Genomic DNA, 27,508 nt, shown 5'->3' on the forward strand with positions numbered 1-27,508 from the left:
GCTTCTATGAATAGTACAGGGTAACAAATGTTAGTGAAGAAAACAATACTGTTTCCCACAATTCTAACTTCTAAAGGCTAACCTAGGGAAGGGACTTTCAGCATATGGAACTGAAATCTATACAAAAGTCCTCTAACTACAGCCCTCTACTAGAAATGCAACATAACTAGGTCACTCTAATTAGGTGACAAAGACCAGCTTTGTCAATAAGGACATCTTTGGCCCTTCTAGGCTAGCTTTGAGTTTTTAATCAAAGGTAAAAATGTTCAGTGTCCTTATTTATATATATATATATATATATATAAATCATAACAGGTATGTCTTCCTAGCAGCTGAGCTGGAGAACACAAAAGGTGAGGCCATACCTCTTCACACTGTCCTCAGCCTTTGTTCAGGTCAGCCTGCCATATTCCTGCCCCCAGGCTTTCCCTAAGACAGAGGTCATAATACTGATTTAGCTCACAAAGATGTGAGAAACAACTAACAATCATTAAAAAGCATAAAGCACTTTGCAAATACATAAGTGCTATTTTGGCATCTATATAACAACTAGAAAACATTCATTGCTTGTGCTATTTGGCAATTTTGCATTTACACCTCTCCCTGACTTTGCCCTCTTTGTGTAAAGCCTTGAGATTTCCACTTCTTGCTTGAACTAGATCCCTCATCAATATGAATGGAGTTGGGGGTGAGCGGGGTACAGGGCACACATGCAAATTGAAGGCAAAAAGACAAAGGAGCCTTGCATTCCAACTTGTGAACTTTGCTTTCCTGGATTTTTCACATACTGCCAGAAAAACCTCCTAAGCTAACTGACTTCTGTAGCAGATCATTATTAGGATAGCAGCTTACCATCTGGGGTTCACTTGAAACACAGACATCAAGCTGACCTGGAAAGGGGAAGGTCACACATAGCTGAGATTGTTCCATTTTCCGGATCACAAGTGACACCTTAAAGAAATACTGGGCCTGGCACATACCTGACACAGGGCAAGGGGCAGGTCACCCACGTAGATGATTTTGACCTAGCACAAAGTTAGAGGGTGTTCAAGGCAGTACCAAGGAATCAGAAGCAAGAGCTGGATTTTTCAAGAGATCTAAGAACCAGTTACAAATGTATTTCTACACCCTAGAAGTCGCCCCTTGAAATGAGGATGTGTAGTTTTCTTCCCAGTTTCCCTTGGATGCCTCAAAATAGCAGCTAACTGTGGCTCAGAGAAAGGAAGAGTATACTAAATATCCTCTCCTTCAGGATGGACAAGAGTCTCCTCGATTATAGCTGATTTGGGAGCTCAGGGCAAACACTGGCTTACCACCTGGTTGGACCAGTTCAGAATCATTTATACCCGCATTATACTTTATTCTCACTCCAACCATACTTCCTCCCCTGATTCCCCCAGGTCATTGTAGCCCAATCTACTCTACTGCCTGCCATCCTGTTTCCCACCCCCACTCTCCAAACCCCCTTCCTCAAGGTCCTCAAATCACCTATTCCTCCAAGCCCCTTCACTCCCTACAGGGTATATTTGAGGAAGTCATTACTCAAACACATCTCCCAAAAGTTTCTTGGAGCGGAAGTAGGCAAAAATATAGCACCCCAAAATAACAACTCTTACTGGGGACTCCTTAACACTCAAAGGCTCCTCAGTCACTCTCAGCTTGCCCCTCCCGCCCCTTCCCCACTTCTTTCAATAGGGTTTGTCCCCAGGACACCTATTCCCTACATGCTTCACAGAGGGCGACCTCCCTCCGACCTAACCCTAGCACAGGTGCAGCTTCTGGTGCTGTGCAAGGTGCGTTTTGTAGCGGAAGCCTTTGCCACAGCCTGCGCACTTATGCGGCTTGTTGCCGGTATGGATGCGGCGATGGCGGATCAGGTGCGAACTCTGGATGAAGCTCTTGCCGCACTCAATGCACGTGTAGGGTTTCTCGCCGGTGTGCGTGCGCTGGTGCTGCGTGAGCGTGGAAAAATCGCTAAAGCGCTTCTCGCACTGGCCGCAGCGGAAGGGCTTCTCGCCTGTGTGCACGCGCAGGTGGTTCACCAGGTGCGAGTTGCGCCCAAAGCCCTTGCCACACTCGCGGCACACATAAGGCCGCTCACCCGAGTGCGTGCGCTTGTGCGTGAAGAGGTGTGAGCTGACGCTGAAGGTCTCACCACACTCTGAACACATGTAGGGCTTCTCTCCTGTGTGCACGCGCTGGTGCTTCACCAGGTCCGAGCGCCAGCTGAAGCGCTTGCCGCACTCGCTGCAACCATGAGGCTTCTCGCCCGTGTGGATGCGCTGATGGTTGGCCAGATGTGAACGGCGCACGAAGCCCTTGCCACACTCCCCACAGGCAAAGGGCCGCAGCGCTGCAGCACCTGCACCGCTGGCGGCCGCGTGCGCACGCCTGTGGCTCAGCAGGTGCGAGCTGAGGCTGAAAGCCTCACCGCACTCTGGGCACGGATAGGGCTTCTCACCGGTGTGCAGGCGCCGGTGTTTGAGCAGGTCCGCGCGCCAGCTGAAGCTCTTCCCGCAATCGGCACACAGGTTGGGCCGCTCGCCAGTGTGCAGGCGCAGGTGGTTTGTCAGGTAGGTGTTGCGGCTGAAGCCCTTGCCACACTCCCCGCAACGGAAGGGCTTTTCGCGCGGGGGCCGGGCCAGTGTGGGCCCAGCTCCAAAGCCCCCTGCCACGCCCATCCCCATCATCCCCACCACAGCTCCGCACTCGCCCGCCAGGCCGAAAGGCTCCAGGCTGGCTACCGCGGCGGCCTCTGCCAGGCGGTGAATACGCTGGTGCTGTAGGAAAGCGGCACCTGGGCTGAAGCTCTCCCCGCAGTCGGGGCAGATGGTGGGCGCATCCATGATGCTAGCCACCAGGCTGTCTAGCTCCCCGAGATCCATGGCCATGGGGTGGTGGAGGCGGTGGAAGCGGCGGTGAGCAGGTTTGTCACCTCGGTGGCGACTTCCCAGGGACAGGTGGCGCCTCCAGGGAAGTATGGGAGGTGGCGGCTGCTCTTCTTCCTCTTCCAACCTATTCTCTCCAGTACTTTCCTCCTCCTCCTCTTCCTGGGGACTCCGGGATATGCTGTCTGATTCAGACAGACCTGGGAACATCCCCATGTCAACCACACCAGGCTGATCATCTTCCTCATGGAGAGCAACAGCTTCCTCCTCACTCAGCAATCCCTCTGCAACATTGAAAAGAAAGCAGAGGGGCTTACTGACCTAGCGCTCAACAAGATAAGACTAGAGGAAAGGAGCTTGGACATAAGGGTGTGTGGGCCAAGGTGTAATGCACCTCCCCCAAACGCTCCCAGTCTCCACCCAGCCCCTTACATTCCAGCCCCGCTCCCACTAGGTTCCTCCCAGAAAAGGCCTAAGGAGTGTACACTCTCTGCAGACTTTGCTACTTTGTTTTCCAGTTCTTCCGCAGGCCCCACCCAGCGGAGCTTTCTGAATGCAGGAAATGGCAGAGTCTGTGCCAGGTGGGACTCCTTGGGATCTCGATCTCCAGAGAAAAGGTTTTTCACTGCTTGAGAGCTACCAGTGCCTTGTAAGGCTATTTCCTCAAAAGAAAAGATCGGCGTAGCTAACCACACACACACACACACACACACAAAAAAAAAAAACAAAAAAAACAAAAAAAAAAAAAAACAAAAAACCCACTTGTCCTAACCAAGCCCTAGACCGACTTTCAAACGCAGTCTGAAAAAGAGGTGGCACGGGAAAGGGGCAGGAGGCTAAAATGAAGCAAATAAATTCCATGCATATATGATTATGAACCCAGCTTTTAAAAACTGCAGCCTGGCACAGCTTCAGGTGAAACAACAAACTAAACTCACTTTCTGGTCTTGTCTATGGATGGGGGAGGAGAGTGATGACAGAAGGAAAGAGGCTAGAGCTATTGAGCCCAGGCTGGAGGCTGCTTCAAGGATACACACCTGTTAGTGTTTAGCTACTTTATCCCCAAGCAGAGGGCACTCCAGGAAGTTACTCAGTTATGGAAGGCCACAAGCTGTGTGCACTGTGGGGGAGGGCAGCAGGGAGTCTGGGACTTTGTCAGGCGGTAAGGAATGTAACCTTACAGTCCTAGCATAGAGTATTTCAGCTCCTTTCTGACCCTGGGGCATGTACTCAGCTGGATAAAGTAACAAATGCCCAAAGACAGAAACCAGGAAGGTCCAGCTCTCAGGTCAGGAATGGCAAGGGATTTTGTAGAAGAATTGGGCACTCTGAAATTAGTCACATGAACCTAAACAGGTCATTTAACACTGTTTACAGAGGAGGTATACCTGCATCTGGATACTTTGCTCAACACTGTACTTAGTAACTCTTTAAATTCAGCAACTCATTTCCAGCGACCCTTCCAGTGTCACCTGAGTAATTGTAGTGCTGTTACAACTGGGAATTAACAGTGGTGATCTCTACTGTAAAGTGCTGTACCCATGAGTGAGCCTCTTCACCAATGCCTACCAGCACAGCCCACCTCAGACTGGACTGAAGAAAATAATGTGCCCAAGGACCAGTACTAGAAAGGCTAGGTTAGTACAGAATCCTGCTTAATGGTCTCTAGAAAGCTCCCCCAAAGATAATGCTGCCCCTGTTGGTAATTCTAGAAAGCAAGATGTGAATGTGAGTGGGGGAAATTCCCACCTCCTCACCTGTGCAGATGTTGGACACGACTTCCCTTCCCCTGAAGTCCTCACTGAGAGCTTCCTCCTGGGGGCTGGAGCCCATCTCCAGCTCCAGGTGGCCTCTTTCTTCTGCATCCTGTGAATTCAAGCCCATTCCTCTTTCTTCTGGGTCCCCTTCCCTGTCCTCCGTGTTCTCAAAATCGGAGCCCATCGCTCCGTCTTCTGAGTCCTGGTGTTCACACATACCCTGGTTATCTTCTTGCTCCATCTAGGAAGAAAAGAACAACAGTGGTGACCAAGGATCCCTCCTCCAGACAAAACTCACAGAAAAGTCACTTCAGCGTCCACTTTGCTCACCATGTCTGGCCTTGATCTCCCCCCATCCAGTAAAATTTCCAGACTTCCAAGTCCCAGATGGCAAATCTCTATTCCCCACCCTGTGTAAATTTAAGGTAAACAACTGGGTACAGAGGAGGACACCTGGATAGTGGATGAATTGTAGCAACCTCATTGGTCCCAGACTTGGTCTGCTTCTGTCTATGAAGTACATTTTTATTAGTGTGGCCTTATAGTTTAATCATGAGGTAGATATCCCCATTTTTATAGCTGAAAAAAAAATGTAAAGTTCAAAAAGAAGACCTGTTAGCCTAAGGCTCCATAACTCATAAGAAATAGAGGGAAGATTAGACCAATTTTTCTAGCTCAAAATTATATGCTTTCCTTACTCTTATTAAGCTTGTCTTCCACAAGCCCATAACAATCTTATGAGTATTTTTGCTAATTATGAGAGGGCCTTTATGGAGCCAAAAAAAAAAAAAGTACAGTCAGGACACAAGGATAACTAACATCAGTATGGTAACGTCCTACATAATACCATGACTTCAGTGGCACCCCCAACCCTGGCTTTGTGGCACTGATCTGCTGCATTGCTGGGAGCTATAAGCCAAGATGATTCAAGGATGTTAGCAGGTCTGTAGGGGGCAGAAGGCAGAGACACAAGGGCTTCCTTGATTAGAAACATTTCTGTGCTCCTAATTACATATTTTGCAATATCTGAATCGAAAGTAAGCTTTAACAGGAACATGCATGAGGGACAACTGATAACCTTTCTACAGAAGAGGCCAACATGTGAACTACAGGGAAAAAATAACATCAGATTCCTAAGCCTTTTGTAGATGTCAGGTTTACATCTCAAATACAAAGGGCCCCCTGCCAAGACTGAGCATTTGGGCCCAAAATAATTTATTTCTGCCATCCATCACTCCTACAGCTTGGCTCAAGGAAGCAAAAACGGTTTCTAGGTGGAGGAAGTTGGACTATGACTTTGCGAGAGACTACCACCTCAGCAGTCCCCAAACAGGAATGCAAGAATATGGCTGATGAGTCCAGTCCCCAGTACCACCAAAAAAGAAAAAGAAATAATAATAATAATGAAGGTTGAGCAAGATGCTTCTTCCTTGGCTGGGAACTTTTCCTGCCTCTGTTGAAGTCTTCCCTGAGGCAGCCCTGGCTCTGCAGACCCTTTGGAGTGGAAAGCCAGAGTTACAGGCAGAGGAAATTCCTCTGGCTGGGTCAGCCTCAGTGTAGAGACCACAAGGCACTGTCAATTAACCTCTCATTGTTTTGGAGTCCTCATCAGTGCAAAGAGGGTAATGTTACTTAACCTTGCTCACAGGGAGAGTGTCAAGAGGAAACTAATTAAAGATCACTTTGGAAAACACTACCAAGAATAATTGATGCTTTGTGAGTTTTCCAAATGTGAGATACACATTATTCTCTTTTTAAGTCCTAATGCTGGTCTAGCATACCTCAAAGACACACTGGCTCCTCTACAATTCTGCATACACATTAGCCTGACAATGTATTAGATTCTTTTCTCAGCAGTGAAAAAATATAGTCCCTAGATTAGAATGAAAACAAAAACAATCAGGTTCTTCCCTTAAATGTTTTGGATGCCTGAGCATGATCTGTCAGTAGCATCCTACAGTGCAGCTGAGTTCCTTTAGAAAGTACATCATTTAAAATACCAGGTTCCCAATGTTGGCTCCTGATTCTTCTGTGTGGTTCAGTGTCCAGCATGGCCTAGATTTAACTGCAGCTCTCTACCCAGAAAGGTGGGACCAACCTGGCAAGCAAGGAGGAGGGCTTCTCCTCTGACGCATTTTAAGGACAGCTTCTTAGCACCTCAGAAATGGCAAGAAGACAATCGGGTTTGTGATTTCTTGCAAATCAAGAGAGCAGTCATACCAGAGAAGTTAAATTCAGAAACATGTTTTTTTCAGATTTAAGGGGGATGACATGCATGCGAGAGCCAGAGTCCGAGTGGCCCGCTCAGGACTGGCATACGAATTCACAGTGCTGCCACGCTCAGAATCAAGGCAGGTTCTGAGCTCCCCTCCCAAAAAATAAAAAGGTATGCTCTAAAGAGCGTCGAAGCTCCTATCACCCAGAGGCAACATTCATGGCACAACTACTCCAATCTTCTCAGTGCAAAACTAGGAATCTCTACACCCAACAAATGTATTCAGTTCCATTTATGCCATCACACGCTGGGGTTTAAGCAACCATCAAGTCATGGAGAAGGCCATGTGGGGGTAAGGAAGGGGCAGAGAACCTGATGAAAGTAGTTGGTTTAAAAAATTACCTCTTTGTTTATTAATAGATGTATGCTAGCATATATATTTGCACATGAATACACAGGCTCAGAGAGGGTGACTAGAAGAATATTTGTTAAAATGTTAAAAATCTCTTGTTTACCTTTGGGGGATTTTGCAGCTATTAACTCATTTAAACTTAACAAAAATCCAACGAGGTTTGGCTATTTCCAACGTCACAGACCAGAAACAGACACAAAAATGATGAGGCCAACATCATACGCAGACCTACAGAGAGGGCCCATACCCTGGAAATCCAGAGCCAGTGCCCACATTCTTAAGCAGCTTCTGTAAGTTTGAAAAGTCATGTCATCTTGTGTGCATCTGTATTTTCTACAGTAAACATGTGGTTTTTAACTGGGAAAAAGGCCAATGTTGTTGATAACCTAAATTATATTAAAGAAAAAGCCCTATGATTTTTTTCTAGAAAGAACAAAAAAGGAAGACGAGGAGTTGTGATTTCCTCATTCTAGAAGAGCTGCTATTCAGAAATGTTATCTCAGTGGTGTGACTGAAGTGTCAGTCAGCAGATATTCAAGCACACTTTGTTCCAACTCCTTCCCCACTCATTCTCAAAATAAAAACTAGCAATATGTTTTCTTGGGCAAGGCCACGGTTGGATAATGAGTGGGTAGCGGGACAGTTTGGTGGTTTTGTGACCGGATTAACCTGGGTTCACATTCTCTGCTCTTTGCCAGCTATTTGACCTTGTGCAAGCTGCACGACTTTGCTGAATCTCAGATGCTATAGCCTTAAAAACAAGGATGCCCCCACCTACTTTGTATGGGTGTTTGAGAACCATATAAGATTGGTGTTTTATAAAAGCCACTGGCACCTTAGAGACACAATCAATAGTAGTTTGACTACTGTAGTAAACTTTAGCCTATTTCTTGATTTTAAAAATTACACAGGTTCACAGCTGCTTTCACTGAGAATGGCCTTCGATGAGTACAAGCAGAGCTTCCCTCATTCCTGCTGCTGAAGGCTTAATGAACAACCCACCAAATGAACAAAGGAGCCCGGGGTGGGAGGGCTGGCTAGCAGCACAGGGGAGCTAAGGAGAGCAGGAAAGTTTATAGCTGATGAGGCATATATGGGTCTAAAGCTGAATGAGGAACAGGCAGGTGCTTCAAGAAGCCAACACCATCTGCAAGGGAGCTAGCCACCCCCTAGTCAGAAGGAATAGAAGACTAGAACAACAGGGAAGTGGGAATAGCCAGGCAGACAAAATTAATTCCACATTTTATTCTAATCACTGATAGAAACAAAAAAGCTGTGGGAGAGAGCCCTGTTTGGGAGCAGCACAACCACTGTGCTGTGTGACTGTGGGTAAGTATTTGCCCCCTCTGGACTTCTACTCAATGAGGCATTTGGGTTTGGGTTTGAATGTGTCGGAGTCCTCTTGAGGTCGTGTGTCACATACTCGGGTGAGTTCATCTGGAGAGGCACTGTGGTCAGGCTCAGGAGACAGCTTCTCCCCAGCGTGGCAACTCACACCCCCCTAAAGATCCCCTTCACCTTTACACAGCCTTTGACTGCTGGTCACATCAGTCAGGGTGGCACTGGGCAACCTCCCCAAGACTGTTCCAATCCCAGTTTCTAGAGCTTAACAACATTTTTGTGTCTCTTCCTCTACCCCAAAGTCTCGAGTCAATAAAGAACACTCATCACCCTATGAGAATGCTCAAGTGCCTTCCAACCGTACTCAACCCTACTGAAAATACTAGTCAGCTCACCTGAAGACTTTGCTGCTGAGTGGAGGGAAATGTGATAAAGTGTCTTTGAAAAAGAAAAAAAAAAAGAGAGAGAGAGAGAGAGAGAGCGTGGGAGGGAAGTGGAAGAGGGGAAGTAAAGCCAGTGTAGAGCCAGAATTAGAATTTAACTGAGTTTATTATTTTCCCAATGGCTACCTGCAAAATCTCGGATTTGAACAGAAGCCCCACTATGAGTTTAACTGACCTTCCTGTGAAGGGGATGGGGTAGACAAGCACACACGTCTCTCACACCTTCCTGGATTTTACAGAGAGAAACCAAGACTAGGAATAACAGCCAGTGTCTCAGCCTCTCAGAGATAAATCACTGGTTACGCTCTCTCATCTTGGGAGCATTTGGGGTTTTTGTTTTCTTCTCGGGCCCCACACTGCTCTGCCACTTCCCTGCCAGGAGGTCACCTACTGCAATCAGGCTGGGAGCCAGTGTTCTATTGGAATAGATCTATGTGTCTATACTACAATTGAACAGGTCCCTCTCCACTGGCTGGTAACTGCAGGTACTTGGGGTGACCATTTTCTGTTTGAAGAACACTGAACAGGTGGCGTATCTCCTAGCCACAGTCAGGACTCCAACTGTCTTTTGGCATTTCCTCCTCCTCCTCCTCCTCCTCCCCCTCCCCTCCCCCTCCCCCTCCTCCTCCTCCTCCTCCTCCTCCTCCTCCTCCTCCTCCGCATGGGAGCAGCTAGTGAGAGCCTTGGACTAGGGAAGCAAAAGGGACGGCAGTTGTGCCACCACACCTGGCAGCACCAGGCAGGGGTGGCCCAGTGGGGAAGGAGCCAGCCAGTGTGAGAACAGACCTCCTTGCCCATCCCTGAGGACCCTCGCAGCCCGGCTGGCCTGGTGGGGACTCATGTGCTGTGCTGCTGCGCCCACTGCCAAGTGGCCCGCAGCCAGGCCGGCAGGGCTGTCATGTCAGGGAAAGGAAGCAGCCGGGTGGGCAGAGGGCCAGGAGCAGCTCCCACTCAGCCGCCTCCAGGCTGCAACTCCTTTCCTGTCTCCCACTCGTCTTACAGGTCCCTTCCTTACCTCCTCAGTGGGGTGCTGGGAGGGCCAGCAAGAGTTGGAGGCGTCCTCCTTCCACTTCCCATACCCCCTGCCCACCACCGTCTCCCGAGGGAATTTTCCATACCAGACAGGGACACCTGATTGGATTAGAGGTCTGGAAAAACAAATTTAGCCCATGGTTCAAAGGTCTACTTCAACACCATAACTGGGGTCTAACCACGGATTCCAGGGGGTTAATCATTTGTCCATTTAAAGCACCAACCAAGTAAACCGTCAACTAGCCTCCCAGGGGATATGGCCGTCAATGTCCCAGCCTCATGGTGAGCTAACATTCAGAAAGATCTCAAAAGACAAAGCTACCTGGCTGTCTTTGCAGGGCATGCCTCTAGAGCAGAGAGCAACAATCTTACACATACTGTGTCCCCAATCGAAGGTAGGCATCTGACTGTCCCCTTAGCTGGCTTTCCAAGTCACACACTCAGATCGTCCAGCCTTAAAGGCCAGCTGCCCAAGTGGCAGACTGCACGTCAGGTGAACATTAATTCCAGACAGAGAACACCAAAAGATGACTGCAGCTAAGTGCTGACCACTCACCAGACAGCAAAAGCTAAAATAATAAGGTTTCTGCTTTGCGGTTACTGCTGTTTTTTGTGGGGAAGAGGGAAGCCCAAGTTAACATGAGGAGGTTACTTGCCCAGCACACACAAGGCACTAGGATCAGGACCCAGCAACACACACACATACAACCAAGGCAACAGAGAGATCAGTCCACAAACCCACAGGTCAGCGCCAGTCTGAGACTCCTTCGAATCTTTGTGGTCAAGATGAGGACAATGTCCTTGTAGCCAGACATTTCCTGTCCATTGATTGGGCGAGGGCCCCTCAGTTTGTCACAGCTGCCAAGCCTCCACCACCATCGCCACCCAGTTCCCTCTTTGCACAATAAGACTTAGTGCAGTGCAGAGGCAGATCTTTAGTATACTTGAAGTTAGACTCTCTGCACTCAGGTGAAAAGTCACCAAAGCTAAAGGTCCTCATGCAGACATGACTCATCTGCATTCTAAATTTACTGATGAGAACATTCTACCTGAAACAGGAATTCCTTCTGTAATTTTTTTTTTGTCCCCTGTGCTTGAAATCATATCATACCACAATTACTACCTTTGTACATTAACTTGTTTAGTTTTTTTCTTTTCTTATGTAGCAAGGGAAGCCCAAGGCTATCCTCAGAAGAATGATCCTCACACAACCTTTTCAGCAGCTGGCTCAGATGTTCAATGTTTGTATTCATGAAATTCAAACATTTTGGAAATCTCTTGGTTCAAACTCCTTTTACAGAGAATAAACTGAGGCAAAGAAAAGGAAAGTCAGAGTTACACACCCAAAGGCAGGTGATAGAAGAGTTGTGGCCGGAATCTCAGTATTCTCGTGGCCTTGCCAATGATCTTTGCATCTCTTTGATATAAAATGCCTCCTTAAAAAAACAGTCAAATAAATCTGGGACATACATCTGCCCCTTTTATCCTTTGCCCCTCTGTTTGAGTCAGGGTTTTCCCAGAGAAACAGAACCAATGGATGGATACATATTTAGAAAGAGATTTATTATAAGGAATTAGCTTTTGCAGTGATGGAGGCTGGCAAATCCAAAATCTACAGGACGGGATGACAGGTTTGAAAACCAAGAGTAGATGCAGTTCTTGGCTGAGGGCCATCTGCTAGAGAAAACCCTCCTGGTTCAGGGAAAGCAGTCTTCTCGTTTCATTTAGGCCTTCAACTGATTGGATAAGGCTCACGCAAGTTGTGGAGGGCAATCAAGCATGACTCAAAAGTCCACTGATCTAAATGTTAACTTTATCCAAAAACACCCTCACAGAAACATCCAGGATGATGCTCAGCCACATATCTTGACACCCTGTGGCCGAGCCAAGTTGACACATCAAATTAACCATTATATATAGCTTAACGAAAAAGTACCATCTGCAATAATCCCATCATTATTCAAAATTTACTTCTGAAAACATCTTCTTTTTTCATGAAAACCATTATTACATACAAACACTTGAGTAGAGTCTCAGAGTTATGTGCTGAAGAGGACAAAGGGGAAGAATCAAGATTAATCTTAAAGTATATGCAGGCATGAGTATGTGTACACAGAAAGAGGTTCAATTTAATAATCCATTTCTCTGAAGGAAAAAGAGAAAACATGGAATGTGGAAGGATTTATGCAAGATGTAGAATGTTAATGAACGGCCTCGTACTAGAATCTTGTGCTAAGGTGGCCAGATGGGGTCAGGTAACCTCAGGAAAGCTTTCCCAACCCAGAGATTCTGAGATCCTCTTTCTACTGGAATGAACAAACCTCGAGAGAATATTCCTCATTCCTCATAACAAAAAAAGAAGTGTTGGGACATTTGATCTCCTGCCTCTCACTGCACATTCAACAGGAAAACCCGCCCTTCCAACTCTCTGCCCAGAATAACTGGTGTTACTGATGAGGAATGGCTGGTGTATTCCGGCCAGCCGGGAAATGCACCCAGTAAGCGACACTTCTGCATGTAACTGGCCAAGGTCTTCCCATAAAGAGATGGCAGGGGGAGAAAATGTAAAGAAGTCACTTTGCACACACTTAAAAACACCTTTTTAAAAACAACATACTTGTTTTACTCATTTCCTTAAAAATAACAGATAAGCAAAACCTAGATTATAGGAAACTAAAACACACAAACCAGCTTCTTCGATACCAATAAAAAACGGTGACAAAAATGGCAAGAAACAGAAGGGAAACCTTATGGGTCAAAAGCCTAAGTGCTTATCAACCAACCTCACAGCAGAGACCTTGGATGAATCCCAATTCACATTAACAAACTACAAAAACAAAGTATAGGACCACTGAAAGAGCTGTGAATGCTGATTAGATATTTGCTATTAAGCTTCGTTTTTTAGGTGCTGGTATTGGATTACGTTTGCAAAGATTTCTTACATCTTTAATACATGAGATATTTACAGGTGAAATGACATGTCTGGAATTTGCTTCAGCGTATTTCCAAGGCAAAGGGGAACCAGGACGTGTTGATGGAACAAGATTGGCTGTATACCCACCTTGCTGAGGCTGGATGGTCATATGTGTACATTTATACGTTCTCTTCTATCCACTATTATATTTGCTATAAAACTTCCTAAAAGAAGTTTTAAAATGGAAAACCAATTATATTTTTTTTTCTGAAACTTAAGATCGATTACATTCACTTACATTGTGAGTAAAACAACAAAATGTCAATGATTTCCACAAAAGAAATAGCCGGCTTTTACAAACCATACCAAGTCAGGAGTGATTACTGTGCTCCTGGATAGAGCTCATGGGAAGCAGGGACCGGAGCAGTGAAGTAAGAGAGCAAGGGAAAAAAGAAAAAAAAAATTAGATTTAATGTTTTTGGGTCTCTCCCCTCCACCACATTTTATGAGATTCAGGAATAGCTATTGCGTCCAAAATAGAATCAGAATCCTGTTTCCACTTTTATCTACTTTCATATTTTTAAAGGACTCAAAGGACGCTGTCAGCTAGTACGTATTCACTTCTACCATTAATTCAGTAATTCTAGACTGAAAATTCAAAACCAAAGGGAAATAAACCAGGCTAGAGGCCCACGTTATGACAACCTTTGAGGAATTAACCCAGGACAGTCACACTGAGGAAATGATGGGAGTATCCCATGGATTAAGTACTTCAACAATGGATCACACCCAGAATGATCTTCTAAGGGAATGAGAAAAGTAAGGGCATGCAAAGATGAAAGGGAGGATAACAGCAAAAGTGATGTATGAAAATGCAATCTCCTTGTGCTGAACCTTGTCGGGAACAGAATTACTAGCCAAACCGGAGAACTTTAAAATGTAGATAAGTGTCCTCCTCAGAGAAATTCAGAGGATGCCATCCAAACAGACTCATACCATAGTACGGAGATAGGAGCTAGAATGTATGTTCCCACTTTATTTTAGAAACCAAAAGCTTGCAGATTATTTTCTTTCCGGCAATGGTGCACATAACTAGTCTCCAAGATGCTGCATTCATCTAGGAAGTGATGAATCTGTCTCAAGAAGGAGGCTGTGAGTGTCCAGGGCTCATTCATAACTTGAACATCACAGCCTCTGAGACTCTGTTTGGTCTCCTACGCCCCTCCTGTGCTAGTTCCTATAGCATTTCCCAAAGAGCAACAGCACCACTCAAACTTGTAAACAGAATATTCTTCCTGAGCATGGGTTCTGGGCCTGGGTTCTAAGCCTTCAGAGCTCAGGAATACCCTGAAACTTATGTAAAAGTGTATGGGGACACTTCTTCCACAGAGAAGGCTCACGGCTTTTCCTTGGACCCGGAAAGGATCCATGGAACAAAGACAAAACAAACACAAATCCTGTTATAAACCACCGCTCTAAAGAACTCATAATACATTACAAATCATTAAAATATGTCGGAAGTGATCCAGAGTAGTTTGGGGGAAGAAGAGCAACTTCGCCACTATGTGCCACGAGATCTTCTGTTGGGCTGGCACAGAAGAGAAAATAATGGCAGTAAGCCCCAAACCAGGCAGCAGCACACACCCACAATGTGCAGGGGATGGAAAATGAGACCCCTAGCAAAGGCAAACTGTCTGATCCAGTCTGTGATCTCAGCCAGCAGCCTATTTTGCAGATGAGCCCAGCAGACAGGATCTAGAAAGGTAAAATGAATTACCCTTTAGCACCGCATATAACAGCAGACATGAGCTAGCATCTCAACTTTGGTTTCCTTCTCCCCTTGATACACAATCTAGTGGTACTTGGCTAACTGGGACTTTGAGATGTCGGCCTCCCAGCAACATTAATTCACCTGCTTTTCTAATCATCTGTGTTATCTGGCAGGTATATTCACAGAGAGGGAGTTTGCTCTTAGAGTCACTAATACACTGCCTCTCTGGGATATATCCCTAATTTATAAGTCTGACCCCGGTTTTATGGGTCCCTAGCTGCTTACTTGGGCTGTGAGTCAAATCACATTAATCAAACCGTAACCTACTCAACACACAAAATGCTTTTGTTAGTTAATCCTCTTCTCAGAGGAAAAAGAATTAAGAATTAAAATCTGGCCAAAGTCACCAACTCATTCCTAACAAATCTTCAAAATGTCAGCAAAGTCATCTTGCCAACAAATAATATCATGAGAATTCCTGGGTAAAGAAGGGGATTCTAAAAGTTACACAAAACTCTCCAAGAATGAGAGACCCAGTTCAGGATTAACAGGAAGTCAGGAAAGTAAACTGGGGAGATGAAGCACCCAGCTCATCCAATATGGGTCTTTAGGGCAAATCTTGTTTCTTGGATTCTTCTTTTCCATGACATCTTTTGCCCCAGATTTAATAGTTTGCATTGAGGCCGAGGACATAGCTCAGCGGTAAAGCACTTGCCTCACGAGGTTGAAAAGCCCTGGGTTCGATCCCTGGAATCACAAGAAATCAATTAATTACCTACTTTGTCTTCCCTGAGTGGGAGGAGGTATAGAAGTGGGCTAGGTGGCAGGGCAGGCAGCTCATAAACTAAACTTTGCTGAAGAGAATATAGAGAGATGATGAGAAAGCCTCACCACTTTGGATTAAAAATTTCTTTTAAAAACCTCCCATTTTCCAGATAAGAAAAACGAGGACCAAAGAAGATTCACACTTTGTTGGAACTCAGGAAGGTATGCAGTTGGTGGAGAATTGGGACTGCCACTCAGGTTACCTGATTCCTTCTATGCACAGTCTCCCTGCATCAGGTGCTCTCCAGCCTGCTCTGCCGTATTTATGGACTTAGTGCTCTGACTTGCATGACAGCATTTTGCTGCTTGCTGTTTTCCTTCCCCCACCTATCTCTTTTGGACTCCTGCTAATTTTTCCCCCTATTGCGACTTCAATAAGTTTTCTTCTTAAAAAAAAAAAAAAATATATATATATATATATATATATATATATATATATATATATATTCTTCAAACTTCTATCTGACCCTCTGAAATGGGTCAGATACAAGTTTGAAGAATATTTATTAAGTCAACAAATATTCTGAAATGATCTCTGAAATGATCTCTGACTTAACAAGTTTGGGATTATCTATTGCTTTCACTAGAGAAATACAGAACATCTTGTTGGCTAGAAAAAGCAGCTACTTGAATCAGCACTTACTTAACAGGGTGTCATGGTAAACACCAAATAACTTCAAGTCCTTGGTATAGTACCTGAAAGAAAAGTCAGAGAGAGAGGAACACAGAAAGCCCATGAAGCTGTAGAGGTGGTGCAGACGGTACTGATTATGCTATTTTAAGACAATCAGAGTTTTTTTGTGGTTGTTTTGTGGTGATTGTCTAGTGTCTTAAACTAAGCTACACCCCTGTCCATCCAAAAGGATCTTTAAAGACATTCTTCCATTTTAACTATGAAACCCTCTCATTAAAAAGGAGACTTTGTCATCCTGCAGTATCATTTTTTTTAAATGCCTAAAACCAGTCATCAAATTACATATTATATAACATTTCCTCTCAGTGTCATTTGTTTGGGCCAAATAAATTTTCATTTTGTTTTTTGCTTTTGGTACCTGAGAATTGAACCCAGGGGTGCTTAACCACTGAGCTACATCCCTAGTCCTTTATTTTATCTTATTCTTTTTATTTTTAAAGAGGGTCTCACTGATTTGCCTAGGGTCTTCCTAAATGGCTGAGGTTGGCTTTGAACTTGTGATCCTCCTGCCTCAGACTCATGAGTTGCTAGGATTACAGGCATTCACCACTGTACTCAACCCACATAATTTTGGGGTTGGGGGGACTTGGGATTGAACCAGGGGCTCTCTATCCCTGAGCTATTAGGGATAATAGGAATCCGCATTCCTATTTTTAAATTTTATTTTGAAACAGATCTTGCTAAATTGCTCAAGCTGGCTTTAATCCTCCTGCCTCAGCTTCCCAAGTAGCGGGGATTACAGGTGTGTGCCACTATGGCCAGCTAAGGTCAAACAGATCTTACAGGCTACTGGGTCAAGGAGGAAAAGTTGCCAGTGAGCCCTGGTCAAAGCTAACATCACCCCACACACCAGTTTCCCCATGAGCCTGGGCTTCCAGGTATGAGCCAGCTCAGCAGATGATATTAACTGCTAACTTGAGTAAACCAGGCTCATATCAATGGCAGCTTTATTTTTCTGTCTTCCAAATCCTGTGGTCACATCTCCTGTGATCTCACCAACAACACTGTAAAAGGGTCTGGCATTATAGCTCAATAACTGGCTACAGAATTCCCATCAAGATGCTCTCCCTGGAAATTCACTCTGTGCTTGGCCTCCCTCCGACTGAGTACAGAAGAATGAGCGATGATCTTGGGAATGAGCGATTCTTCTTGTACTTCACACTCTACCCTGTCTCCTCTTCTTACCTTACAAAACAGGTCAATTTTCAAGGGTTTGTTCCACATTTTCTTCTGTCTCTCTCAATGCTTTGGCATCATCCTGTAGTTTTAAATATGCACCTGCTCTGACCAGAGGCCTCACAAAGTTGAACCTCTGACCACAATCCCAGGCCAGCACTTCAGATCTACATTCCTAATGACGCCCCAGTGTTATAACCGAAGAGCCAGAGTTCCAAAATGCTGCCATGCACATCCCAGGTAACAAGGGACAGGAGGCAGCTGAAATAAGGAGAAAAGCACATGCTATGCAGTCAGCAGCCCTAGGTTCATTAAGAAGATGGCCACATTTACACCGTATGCCTCGGGGACACTCATTTCACCTCTCCCAGTCTCAGTTACCTCATGGACACAGTGTGCCAGAACAAGCCACCTTGAAAAGCTATTGTAAAGATTAAATGAATTTCCATTTGTAATGCGAGTATCTGACCTGGGTCATTTCAAAAAGTTCCCAAAAGCTTGCTACAAATCAGCTCCAACAAGTGTCCACTCCTGTTAATGCCTTCTTTGTTCTTACTTCTCAGGCTCAAAAACCCTGGAGTCAACTTTGACCTGATCCTCACCCCTTTCAATCAAATCAGTTGCCATATCCTTCCTTTTTGAATTTCTCCTTTTATTTCATTGCCACTCTCACAGGAGTGGACACTCACCTAGTTAACATGTCACTCCCTTTATTTTTCTTTTCAGAAACCCCTAAATTACTGCACAAGTAGCACAGACTCCAAGTCTCAACAAAGTAGCCCCTGACTCTCCTTCTTCACCTTAACACCAGCCCAAAGGGCTGCTCTGCATCCTGCAGAAGGCATTGTGTTTTCCTGTCTTGCCACGCCATCCCTCCTCAAGAAATCTGGGATGTCTCTCCCTTCCTGGAGGGAAGCAGGACCTGTAGTGGTGAAAGGTGCGCCTCAGTTTTTCATTTATAAAATGAGGTACTGGTGGAACCTACCTTATAGGAATATTTTAAATGTTCAGAATTATTTCATTTTGTATGACTCCTTATGATATACTTTTCCTTATCACATTCTGCCTCATATTAGTTTGAAAAATAAATATCAGACTTAATAATGCATACCTTACTGTGGCCTCTCCCTCTCCCCCATCACCTCCCAACCATAAGTTCCTTGTGTTCACAAGTTGTGTTATAGTGATTCCACCACACCACGGGCCCTCATGTACTTCTTGAAATGAATACAATTAGGTGAAATTATTTCCTTCCTTGAGTCTCAAAGGGAAAAACGAAAGAGACTAGGAAATCTAGTGACCTAACCAAAAATCAGAGCAGGTAACAAGCTAGCTCTCCTGACTGCATCTGATAGCCGGTCAGCACCCAGAGCCAAGCATGCTTAATTATCCTGCTTAAAAGGCAGTCATGACAGAAAGTAGCAATTAGCTTCAAAAGTTAGACAGAACGTTCTCCAAAAAGAATTCTGCGTTCCTTGGTCAAATGTCAGCAGCCCTTGTCTGTATCAAATGGCCCTGTGGCTCCTTCCTCCACTCCCAGCTTTTAACCCTTGCTTCAGCTGTGCAAAGAATGGAGGTGTGAGAGCTGTTTGTGTTCATGGTGCAAAACGCTCTTCCACTCTCCCCTGATCTAACAGATCAACTGCTTCTCTCCCACCCAAGGAAACATGGGAGTAGCAATAACAAGAAATTAAAATGATCAATGAGAAAAGACCAACACTCACTATTCTCAAAACAACAATGAGACCAAGAAAAAAGTAGATAGCGGAAGATGGAAGGCAGGGAACTCATTCAAATATAGAGAAATTTGTATTTAAGAGTATCTATTTAGACTGAAATTAATGCTCTGGCAGTTTAAGGGTGTTTTATTTTATTTGTTGTTGTTTTTTCTTATAACCAGGGAGGCACAAATTTCTTGTTTTTCTCATCTTACCTACATACAATCAGAAAACCCCTTTCTTAAAGGCCCAGAATTAAGCTGTGAAGCAAATATAAGCCCTTAAAGAAATCTGTAAAATTAAATGCCATATAGGAAGTGGTGACCAGAAATATCTAGCAAACCACTAATTTGACCAATAAACACAGGTACCTATTAGGGAAATAGAACCAACCATGTTCCTATGGTAACTACCACCTGGCCATTTCTGATTGTGGCTGCAATATGGTTCAATTCAATTGACATTTACCTTATTAAAAAAAAATTAAATGGGGGGCGGGGGCACGAAGGGGTGTTTCTTCAAGTCTCTCACTCTTTGGTTTCCTATATCTGGTTTTATATTTAAAACACCTCTGGTACATGTATACTCCCCCCCCCCAAAAAAAAGAAAAGAAATGATGAAAATTCATATATGCAAAAGAGAATAAGACAAGAAGTCACAGATTGGAAGAAAATATTTGCAAAAGGAGTATCTGATAAAGGACTGCCATCCAAAATATATGTAGAACTCTTAAAGGTCAACAATAAATAGCCTAGTTTTTAAAAAATGGGCAGAAAAGATCTGAACAGACATCTCACCAAAGAGGACATATAGATAGCAAGAAAGCATATGAAAAGATGCTCAAAATCATATGTCATTAAGGAATTGCAAATTAACTACAAGATGCCACTATCCACCTATTAAAATGGCCCAAATCTAAAACACAGACAACATTAAATTCTGGTAAAAATGTGAAGCAAAAGAAACTTTCATTCATTGCCAATGGGAATGCAAACTGGTACAGTCACTCTGAAAGACAATTTCTTACAAAACCAAGCAGGGACATAACTCTGACCATATGATCCAGCAGGTACACTTCTTGGCATTTATCCAACTGAGATGAAAATTTATGTCCACAAAAAAATACCTGCCCATCTTTATAACAGCTTTATTCACAATTGTCAAAACTTGGAAGCAACCAAAATATCAATTCATGAATGGATATATAAACTGTAGTACCTCCAGACAATGGGATATTATTACACACTAAAAACAAATGAGCTGGGTGTGGTGGCACACACCTGTAATCCCAGAGAATCGATCGGGAGGCTGAGACAGGAGGGTTGCGAGTTCAAAGCCAGCCTCAGCAAAAGCAAGGTGCTAAACAACTCAGTGAGACCCTGTCTCTAAATAAAATACAAAATAGGGCTTGGGGGGTGGGGTGTGGCTCAGTGGCCAAGTGCCACTGAGTTCAATCCCTGCTACCCACCCTCTCCCCCAAAAAATGAGCTATGAAGCCAGAAGGAAAGGGGAAGGAATCTTAAATATATGTTACGAAGTTTTAAGAAAATGTCTATCTGAAAAGGCTACATATATATTAATTCCAACTATATGACATTGTGGAAAAGGCAAAACTATGGAGAGAGTAAAAAGATCCATGGTTGCCAGGGGCTAGAGTGAGGGCTGACTAAGTGGGGCACAGGATTTTTAGAGCAGTCAAACTCTTCTGTACAATAGTGGTGGATACATGTCATTATACATGGGTCAAAATCCACTGAATTGTACAACCAGGAGTGAGCCCTAAAGTAAACCAGGAACTCTGGCTGATGATGTATCCACCTAGGCTCATCAACTGTAACAAATGTATCACTCTGGTACAGGATGTTGGCAGTGGCTAGGCATGTGTGGGGACTTACCAGAACTCTCTCTACTTTCTGCTCAATCTTGCTGTGACCCTGAATACTCCCTAAAAAAAAGTCTATTTCAAAAATTTATGTGTGTATATTATGTATACAATCATTTCCCCATCTTATAGGCTTTATAAGCATATGCCCTTTTCCACAACTCAATAAAAATTAAAAAACAAAAATGGCAATGCTATCCTATCAGGAAAGAATCACAATGAAATATTTTAAAATGTCATACACTCATTCATTCAACAAATATTTACTGATCACTTACCATATGCTACCCATTATTCTAAGTTCCAAGCTGTGGAGATTAAATTCTAGTGGATTTTTTAAGTCCAGCTTTCAAAACCACCTTCAGAAATCACTGTCAATACCTGCGGAAGGAAAGTGGAGGTAGGGGGTGGGGGGGGGCGGGGAGGGGGACTAGGGGAGGAAAGTGATTCTGTGACATTTACAAACTTCCCAAGTATGGGAAAAAATGGTCAAAAGTTTCCTTCCTATAATGCCCTGCCTAAATTTCACCAAGCCTCAAACGATGAATACCCATAGTACTGGGATGAATGCAAAACATGTCTTTAAATAAATAAAACCCAGAAAGAATGGTTCTTGTTTTGTCATTTAATGGAAAGAAAACCATAAATACATAAAACATCTCTTGTAATAAAAGTCAGTCCTGTTTCCTTAACTACACATAGCAAATGAGAGCTGTGTGCCCAGGACTGAGCCTTGGGCCCCTGCATGGAGGGAAGACTGGGGTACCACAAGTGGCCCTCCAGCCTCCGGCACACCTCACTGGAACCCTGTTGCTAGCCTAATGTATAGAATATGACCTGCTGCACAGAAGTAGAAATCCCATGAATTCTCCTAGGTGCCTTTAAAATGACTAACTTGCTTGTAACAGCTCATGGCACACTGTGTTTCCACCAAGGCTTTCGAAGTTCTGGCAGCCTCGAGGTCAGAGGAAAGGAAGTCTAAATCGGCCTCCAGAGACGGATTCAATTTTGTGAAATGGGACAGTCTCTTCCACCCAAGGAGAGGTTGCTGATCTTTTGTTACCATCCCCCATCACACAAGATGTAATACAGCCCAAATGCAGACCCCCATACTCACTGCAGTACTCTCAGAAGTGATATCAGAAGTGGAAATGGAATCATCTTCCTTCCTCACCCATCCTTTCCCTTTCTCTTTCTTTCTCTCTCTCTCTCTCTCTCTCTCTCTCTCTCTCCCCCCCCCCCCTCTTTCTCCACACCTGAAGTCAGGGATGCCCTCTGATTTTCTCACATGTACAGCAAAAGGCCTTTCCCAGATTTGGCAGAGGATAAGCATGACAGGAAGGGGAAAGGTACTGAAGCAGTGGCCCCCTCAGGCTACCTAAAATCATTAAGCACCATAATCATTCAGTGCTGGAGTTATCAAGCTCATAAAAACAGCACTATGCAGATCTGCTCTGGCATGCTTCCAGATGGTGCTTACCTCTTTCCGTGGTCATGTGAGAAAGGTGAAAATTAACCGAGAAAATCATTATCCTCTCTTTGGAAACCTCTCTTTGGAAACTTTGGAGGAAACTGTTAACATATCAACAATGCTTCATGCCCACATTTCTGCCTTCTACTTATAACCAATTCACCATTAACACAGTTTCTGGAAATTCATCATATGCCACTCTGTGTTCAGGACATACAATCTCTGTCATGTGGATGGGCTCACTTAAGTCTTTCATTAAGAAGACACTGAAGCTAGACATGGTGGTCCTCACCTATAATCCCAGCTACTCAGGAGGCTGAGGCAGGAGGATTTCAAGTTGGAAGCCAGCCTGAGCAACTTAACAATACCCTGTCTGAAAATTAAAAAATAGAAAGGACTAGAGACATAGCTCTGAAATATAGTACCCCTGGTTTCAACCCTTAGTACTACCAAATAAATAAGATATTGAACCCCAAATATTTCATGCAATGCAAGAGATTGAAAGAGAGGCTAAGGTGTGGCATGGTATGGTCAAGACAGGCTACTCAGAAGTGAGCTTACCCTGAAGAGAGGAACAAAGAATTCAGATAGGCTGGGAGAAAAAAGAATTCCAGGCAGACAGTTGTGTGCCCAAAGGTCCTATTAGGGATTCTACAACTGGCCTTGCCAACTAATGGCCATGCTAGTTTAAGGTCATAAAAATAAAAATTTACACAAAACAGTGTAGATCTCAGAATGATTTTAAAAGCCTAATGACGGTAGGATATCTGTAAAGTGGAGGACTCCAGGGAAAGAAGGAATAGAGATCTGGCATGGACAGCAAATTCTGAACAGTCTTGGCAGTCAACAGACCTAAATTCCAATCTGTCTTCAGGGTACAACCTGGGACTCCAGCGAGGTTCTTCTCTCTAAGCCCTGGTTTCCTCATTTGTAGACTGGAGATAATAATGTCAGTCATCAGATGAAATGAGGCAACACAAATCAATTATCCTGTTTAGTAGCTGATATGAAGATGTTCAAGAAATGGTGAAGGTTATAATCATATGGAAAGAAACCAAGAAAAGCTGTCCAGTTAGATATAAATAAGGGATTACTAAATTACAATGTCTTTGAAGAAAGAAAGTTGAAGGGTCTAATCTGTCTTGTACTTCCATATTCTACCTTTCAACCCTTGGGCTATAAAAATCTAACAGACATGGTGCCTGTCTGGCTTAGCTGCAAAAAGGACAGTCTTTGTGGTGCTACTTTCTAATAAGCACCTTAATAATTAAAAGGAAAATTACCATCTTTGCTCTGAGAGAATGACAAGAGATTATTTTTTTATTCACTCGATTAACTCATTCTATATACTTCTACAGGGCTGGCAAAGAAGCTTTTCAAAAATCTTCATGAATGTCTTTGTAATAGACAGTGTGACCGGTCCTTTTAGGACCTTTGGATCCTTTTGCTTCTTAAGCCAGGAGCAAAAGGTAATGCTTTAGTCTATGATGTCCTAGAGGCATGAATCCTGATGGGTCTGAGAAAGGATTTTCTACAAAACAAGTAAATTAAGATGTATGCATTCATCCACTCATGTCTTTCCACTCATCTGTTCATTTATTCATATTTTTAAAATCAAACATCATTTGTATATCTAAATTTGTGTACCTGCTAGGTAAAAGAGTACCAGGCAGAAAGAATCGTTGCACCCAATGGGCTTACATATATATGTATTATGATATATACGTATTTTTGTGATACTGGGGACTAAACCCAGGAGCACTCTTCCATTCTTTTTATTTTTTGAGTCAGGGTCTCACTAAGTTGCCCAGGCTGACCTCCAACTTGCAACCCTCTTGCCTCAGCCTCTCCAGTCACTGGGATTACAGGAACTTGAAAGGATTTACAGTTTAAAGAGGAAAATGAACAACTATCTATCAGAAGCCAACTAGAACCATGAGGACAAAATTAATTCTGGCTAGCAAGGCTTCTATAAGGGAGCTCATCATCTGGGCTAGGATTTGGACAGAGTTGGTATAGGTGGTTCAGCTTGACTCCTGGAAGTTAGAGAATATGTGTTTCACCTGGGATGGAGAGCTATCTCCCACAAGAATAGCTAGATAACTTAAGGTGGCTCAGGTACAAAGGAGGATAGAGGTAGGCAAGTACTGGAATTGTGACAAATTTTGAATGCCACAGTAAGGAGTTGCTTCTTTTGATTATGTCCATACTTCCTAGTATGTGGTACTCTGAAAACTGTAAAGAAGCAAAGGAAAAAGGTGCAGTATCTTAGATAGGTTCAGGCTCCAGACCTCTTAAGCTTTTTGTTTTCTTCCTTCATGAGTAAACAAGGCCTTTTCTTGCCTTAGTTTATCATCTTCGGAACCAACCTTTACCCTTTCTCCTTCCCTTCACTGGATAACTAGGAATTAGGCAAACAAACAAGTAAATTATGAGAAAATCCAAAGACTCAGGCCATTGCTGAGGTCGCTCTTCACCACTTCAATCCAGCTACATCTGCTTACTGGTATCTGTTTACACTCTAATCCCAGAAGTGTTTGAAGGCCATCTTTGTCTAACTTTGTGTCATATAAAGGGCAGCTGGACTTCCCATCTATGATCTTGGTTCCATTTGGTGCCATCTTATTTTCTCTTGGGCCAGGCTGACATCAATGTTTCCCCACCTCCAAGATACACAGCCAGTATGCTCCCAACTGAAGACAATCCGCTAAATGCACGGAGTATTCCTCTCCACTTCCCCATCCTCAGGCCCTCCACTTGGACAATTCCATTCTTACCTTAGTTCAGATATCTCATCTCTTCTAGACAATACAGTAAAGAAATGTTTCCCCCTACAAACCATTTATATAGGGTGCAAGGTTCTCTCTGTGCCCTATCACATCCTTCTTAATATAAGCATTGAGTACCCCAACCTTGGCACCCAAGTCGCAATTTTAAAGGTCCATTTGGTTCTTAAAAGGTGTTCCACACTAGCCAGTTGCAGGGGTGCACACCTGTAATCCCAGCCACTCCAGAGGCTGAGGCAGAAGGATTGCACATTCAACACCATGCTGGGCAACCTAAGAGGACCCTGTCTCAAAATAAATAAAAAGGAGCCAGCACCTATAATCCCAGCGGCTTGGGAGGCTGAGACAGGAGGATCACAAGTTCAAAGCCAGCCTCAGGAAAAAGCAAGGCACTAAACAACTCAGTGAGACCCTGTCTCTAAATGAAATTCAAAAAATAGGACTGGGCATGTGGCTGAGTGGTCAAGTGCCCCTGAGGTCAATCCCCAGTACACCCCCCAAAATTTAAAAATTTTTTAAAAATAAAATAAAAAGGGTTGGTGGTATTGCTCAGTGGTAGAGAGGCCCTGGGTTCAATCCCCAGTACAACAACAACAAAAAATGTATTTCATATTAGATAATAACAATATCTTGCCTGAAGAAAAGGAGGAAAACACTTGGAGACAAGTGGGAGAGCAGAAAAATGATGCTCCTTAGGTGAGGTAAGTTCAGTTGCAGCAGTCACACTTGGGCAGGGTTCAGGGTTACCCACTCATCTATCACAGCTCTTAAAGACCATTAACTTGCTAGCCATTATCCCACCACATTTCCCACACTCAGTCTCTTAGTAGGAGGAAAGCACTGCCATAGGAGATACAGAGTAGTGTGTCACCCCACAGGTTAAGACTTCTATGGAGCAGGAATACAGCATCACCCAACTGCATTCAGCCTAGCACACAGTAGAGGAGTAAGCGATTCACTTGAGGGGGACAGCGGGGAACAGTTAAGAAAACCAGAAAATGTAGAAACTCACATAAGTAATAATCCAATTCTGGAGGCCATTATGGACACTGGCCATAGATGCATTCAGTGCCCCCCGTGTCGCTGCTTTCCCACAACCTCTCACTTGCCCACTTCTCCCAACACGCCTCACCCCAAGCCTACACTCAATCCTGAGCCTCGGCATGTCCCCTGGGTGCAGGTCCCACTATTGCCCAGCCTCCAACAAGGCCATGTGTGGTTGGGAAGCCTCCTAGAGCTAGATGGCGACCCCTTTAGGGCGATGAACTGCTGCCTAGCCCTCCACCCACCCGTCCTTATTGTGCCATTTGCCCAGTCTGAGCGCAGTCAAAATCGCTAATTGAGTCGGGGAAAATGGAGGGGTGAAGAAAGGAGAGGAAGACATTTCACCAGGACCCAAGATAACCTGCTGCCCTTTTCGGAGTCCCCACCCTGACCCTGCGGTCCTCCGGTGGGGCTAAGGGAGCGAGCAGGCAGGGCAAGAGGAGCGCTGTCCGTCCGGGTCCACAGCTGCACACAAAGCCCTTCACCTTCTCCTGGCCTTCCAAGCTCCTCCCTGGGCTTCGTTTTTCCGAGGGTCTCTGATGCCCCCTTCGGTGGTCGGCGGGACGGTCCGACTCCCTCTCGCAGCGCTGCCTCCTCCCTCGCGTGGTAGCCTCTTCCCAGCCCCTAGCCAGAGACCCCAGAGGGAGCTCAGCCTCGGTTCTGGAGGCGCGAGGGCACACCGTGCGCCCGGCAACCCTAAGCCCAGAGGAGAGCGGACAAGGGGTGCCATCTGGGGGACACGACTTAGCCCAGCCTTTCAGCCACAGCTCTCATGCACACACCCCATCCCCGCAGTGATCAGGTCGGGTCCCTATCAGCACCATCCTCAGGCGGCGGGGGAGCCCAGCCACAGCCGTGCTCCTACCTGCGTTGCGGCGGGCGCGGCGAGGAGCGGGGACACCAAGCGTCCTGGCCCAAGCCTCGCACCGTGGCGCGACTGCCCTTGTGCTGCGGCGGCGGCGGAGGCTCCAGCAGCCGCTGGCTGGCTGGCTGGCTGGCTGGCTGGCTCGCTGGCAGACTAGCTAGCCGACTGGCTGGCTGCCCGGCTGACTCCTCACTGGGGCTTCCTGTAGGGCTGGACAAAGGACATTTCCTGGGAGGAGCAGGGGAATGTTCCCAGCATGCCTCGATTTGTAGTT

The 27,508-nt window shown here is 44.9% G+C and overlaps 1 protein-coding gene across 1 annotated transcript; it reads right to left on the reverse strand.

The window, feature by feature from the left end:
• Positions 1-649: 649 nt before the first annotated feature.
• Znf697 (zinc finger protein 697) lies at positions 650-27,399 on the reverse strand. The gene is made up of 3 exons (XM_026413712.2): positions 27,235-27,399; positions 4,646-4,886; positions 650-3,172 (listed from the first exon to the last, which is right to left on the reverse strand). Exons 2-3 carry the CDS (start codon positions 4,884-4,886, stop codon positions 1,761-1,763), a joined length of 1,653 nt encoding a protein of 550 aa, XP_026269497.1. The 5' UTR covers positions 27,235-27,399; the 3' UTR covers positions 650-1,760.
• Between the last annotated feature and the right edge of the window lie 109 nt (positions 27,400-27,508).

This window comes from Urocitellus parryii, chromosome 11, assembly GCF_045843805.1.
Source record: "Urocitellus parryii isolate mUroPar1 chromosome 11, mUroPar1.hap1, whole genome shotgun sequence".
In the NCBI taxonomy this organism is placed as follows: domain Eukaryota; kingdom Metazoa; phylum Chordata; class Mammalia; order Rodentia; family Sciuridae; genus Urocitellus; species Urocitellus parryii.

Excerpts from the sequence above, each read along its gene's own strand:
- Znf697 (XM_026413712.2), bottom strand. The coding sequence starts at position 4,886 with ATGGAGCAAGAAGATAACCAGGGTATGTGTGAACACCAGGACTCAGAA. Across the intron at positions 3,173-4,645 it reads CGTGTCCAACATCTGCACAG|AGGGATTGCTGAGTGAGGAG; the intron begins GTGAGGAGGTGG and ends TCAATGTTGCAG.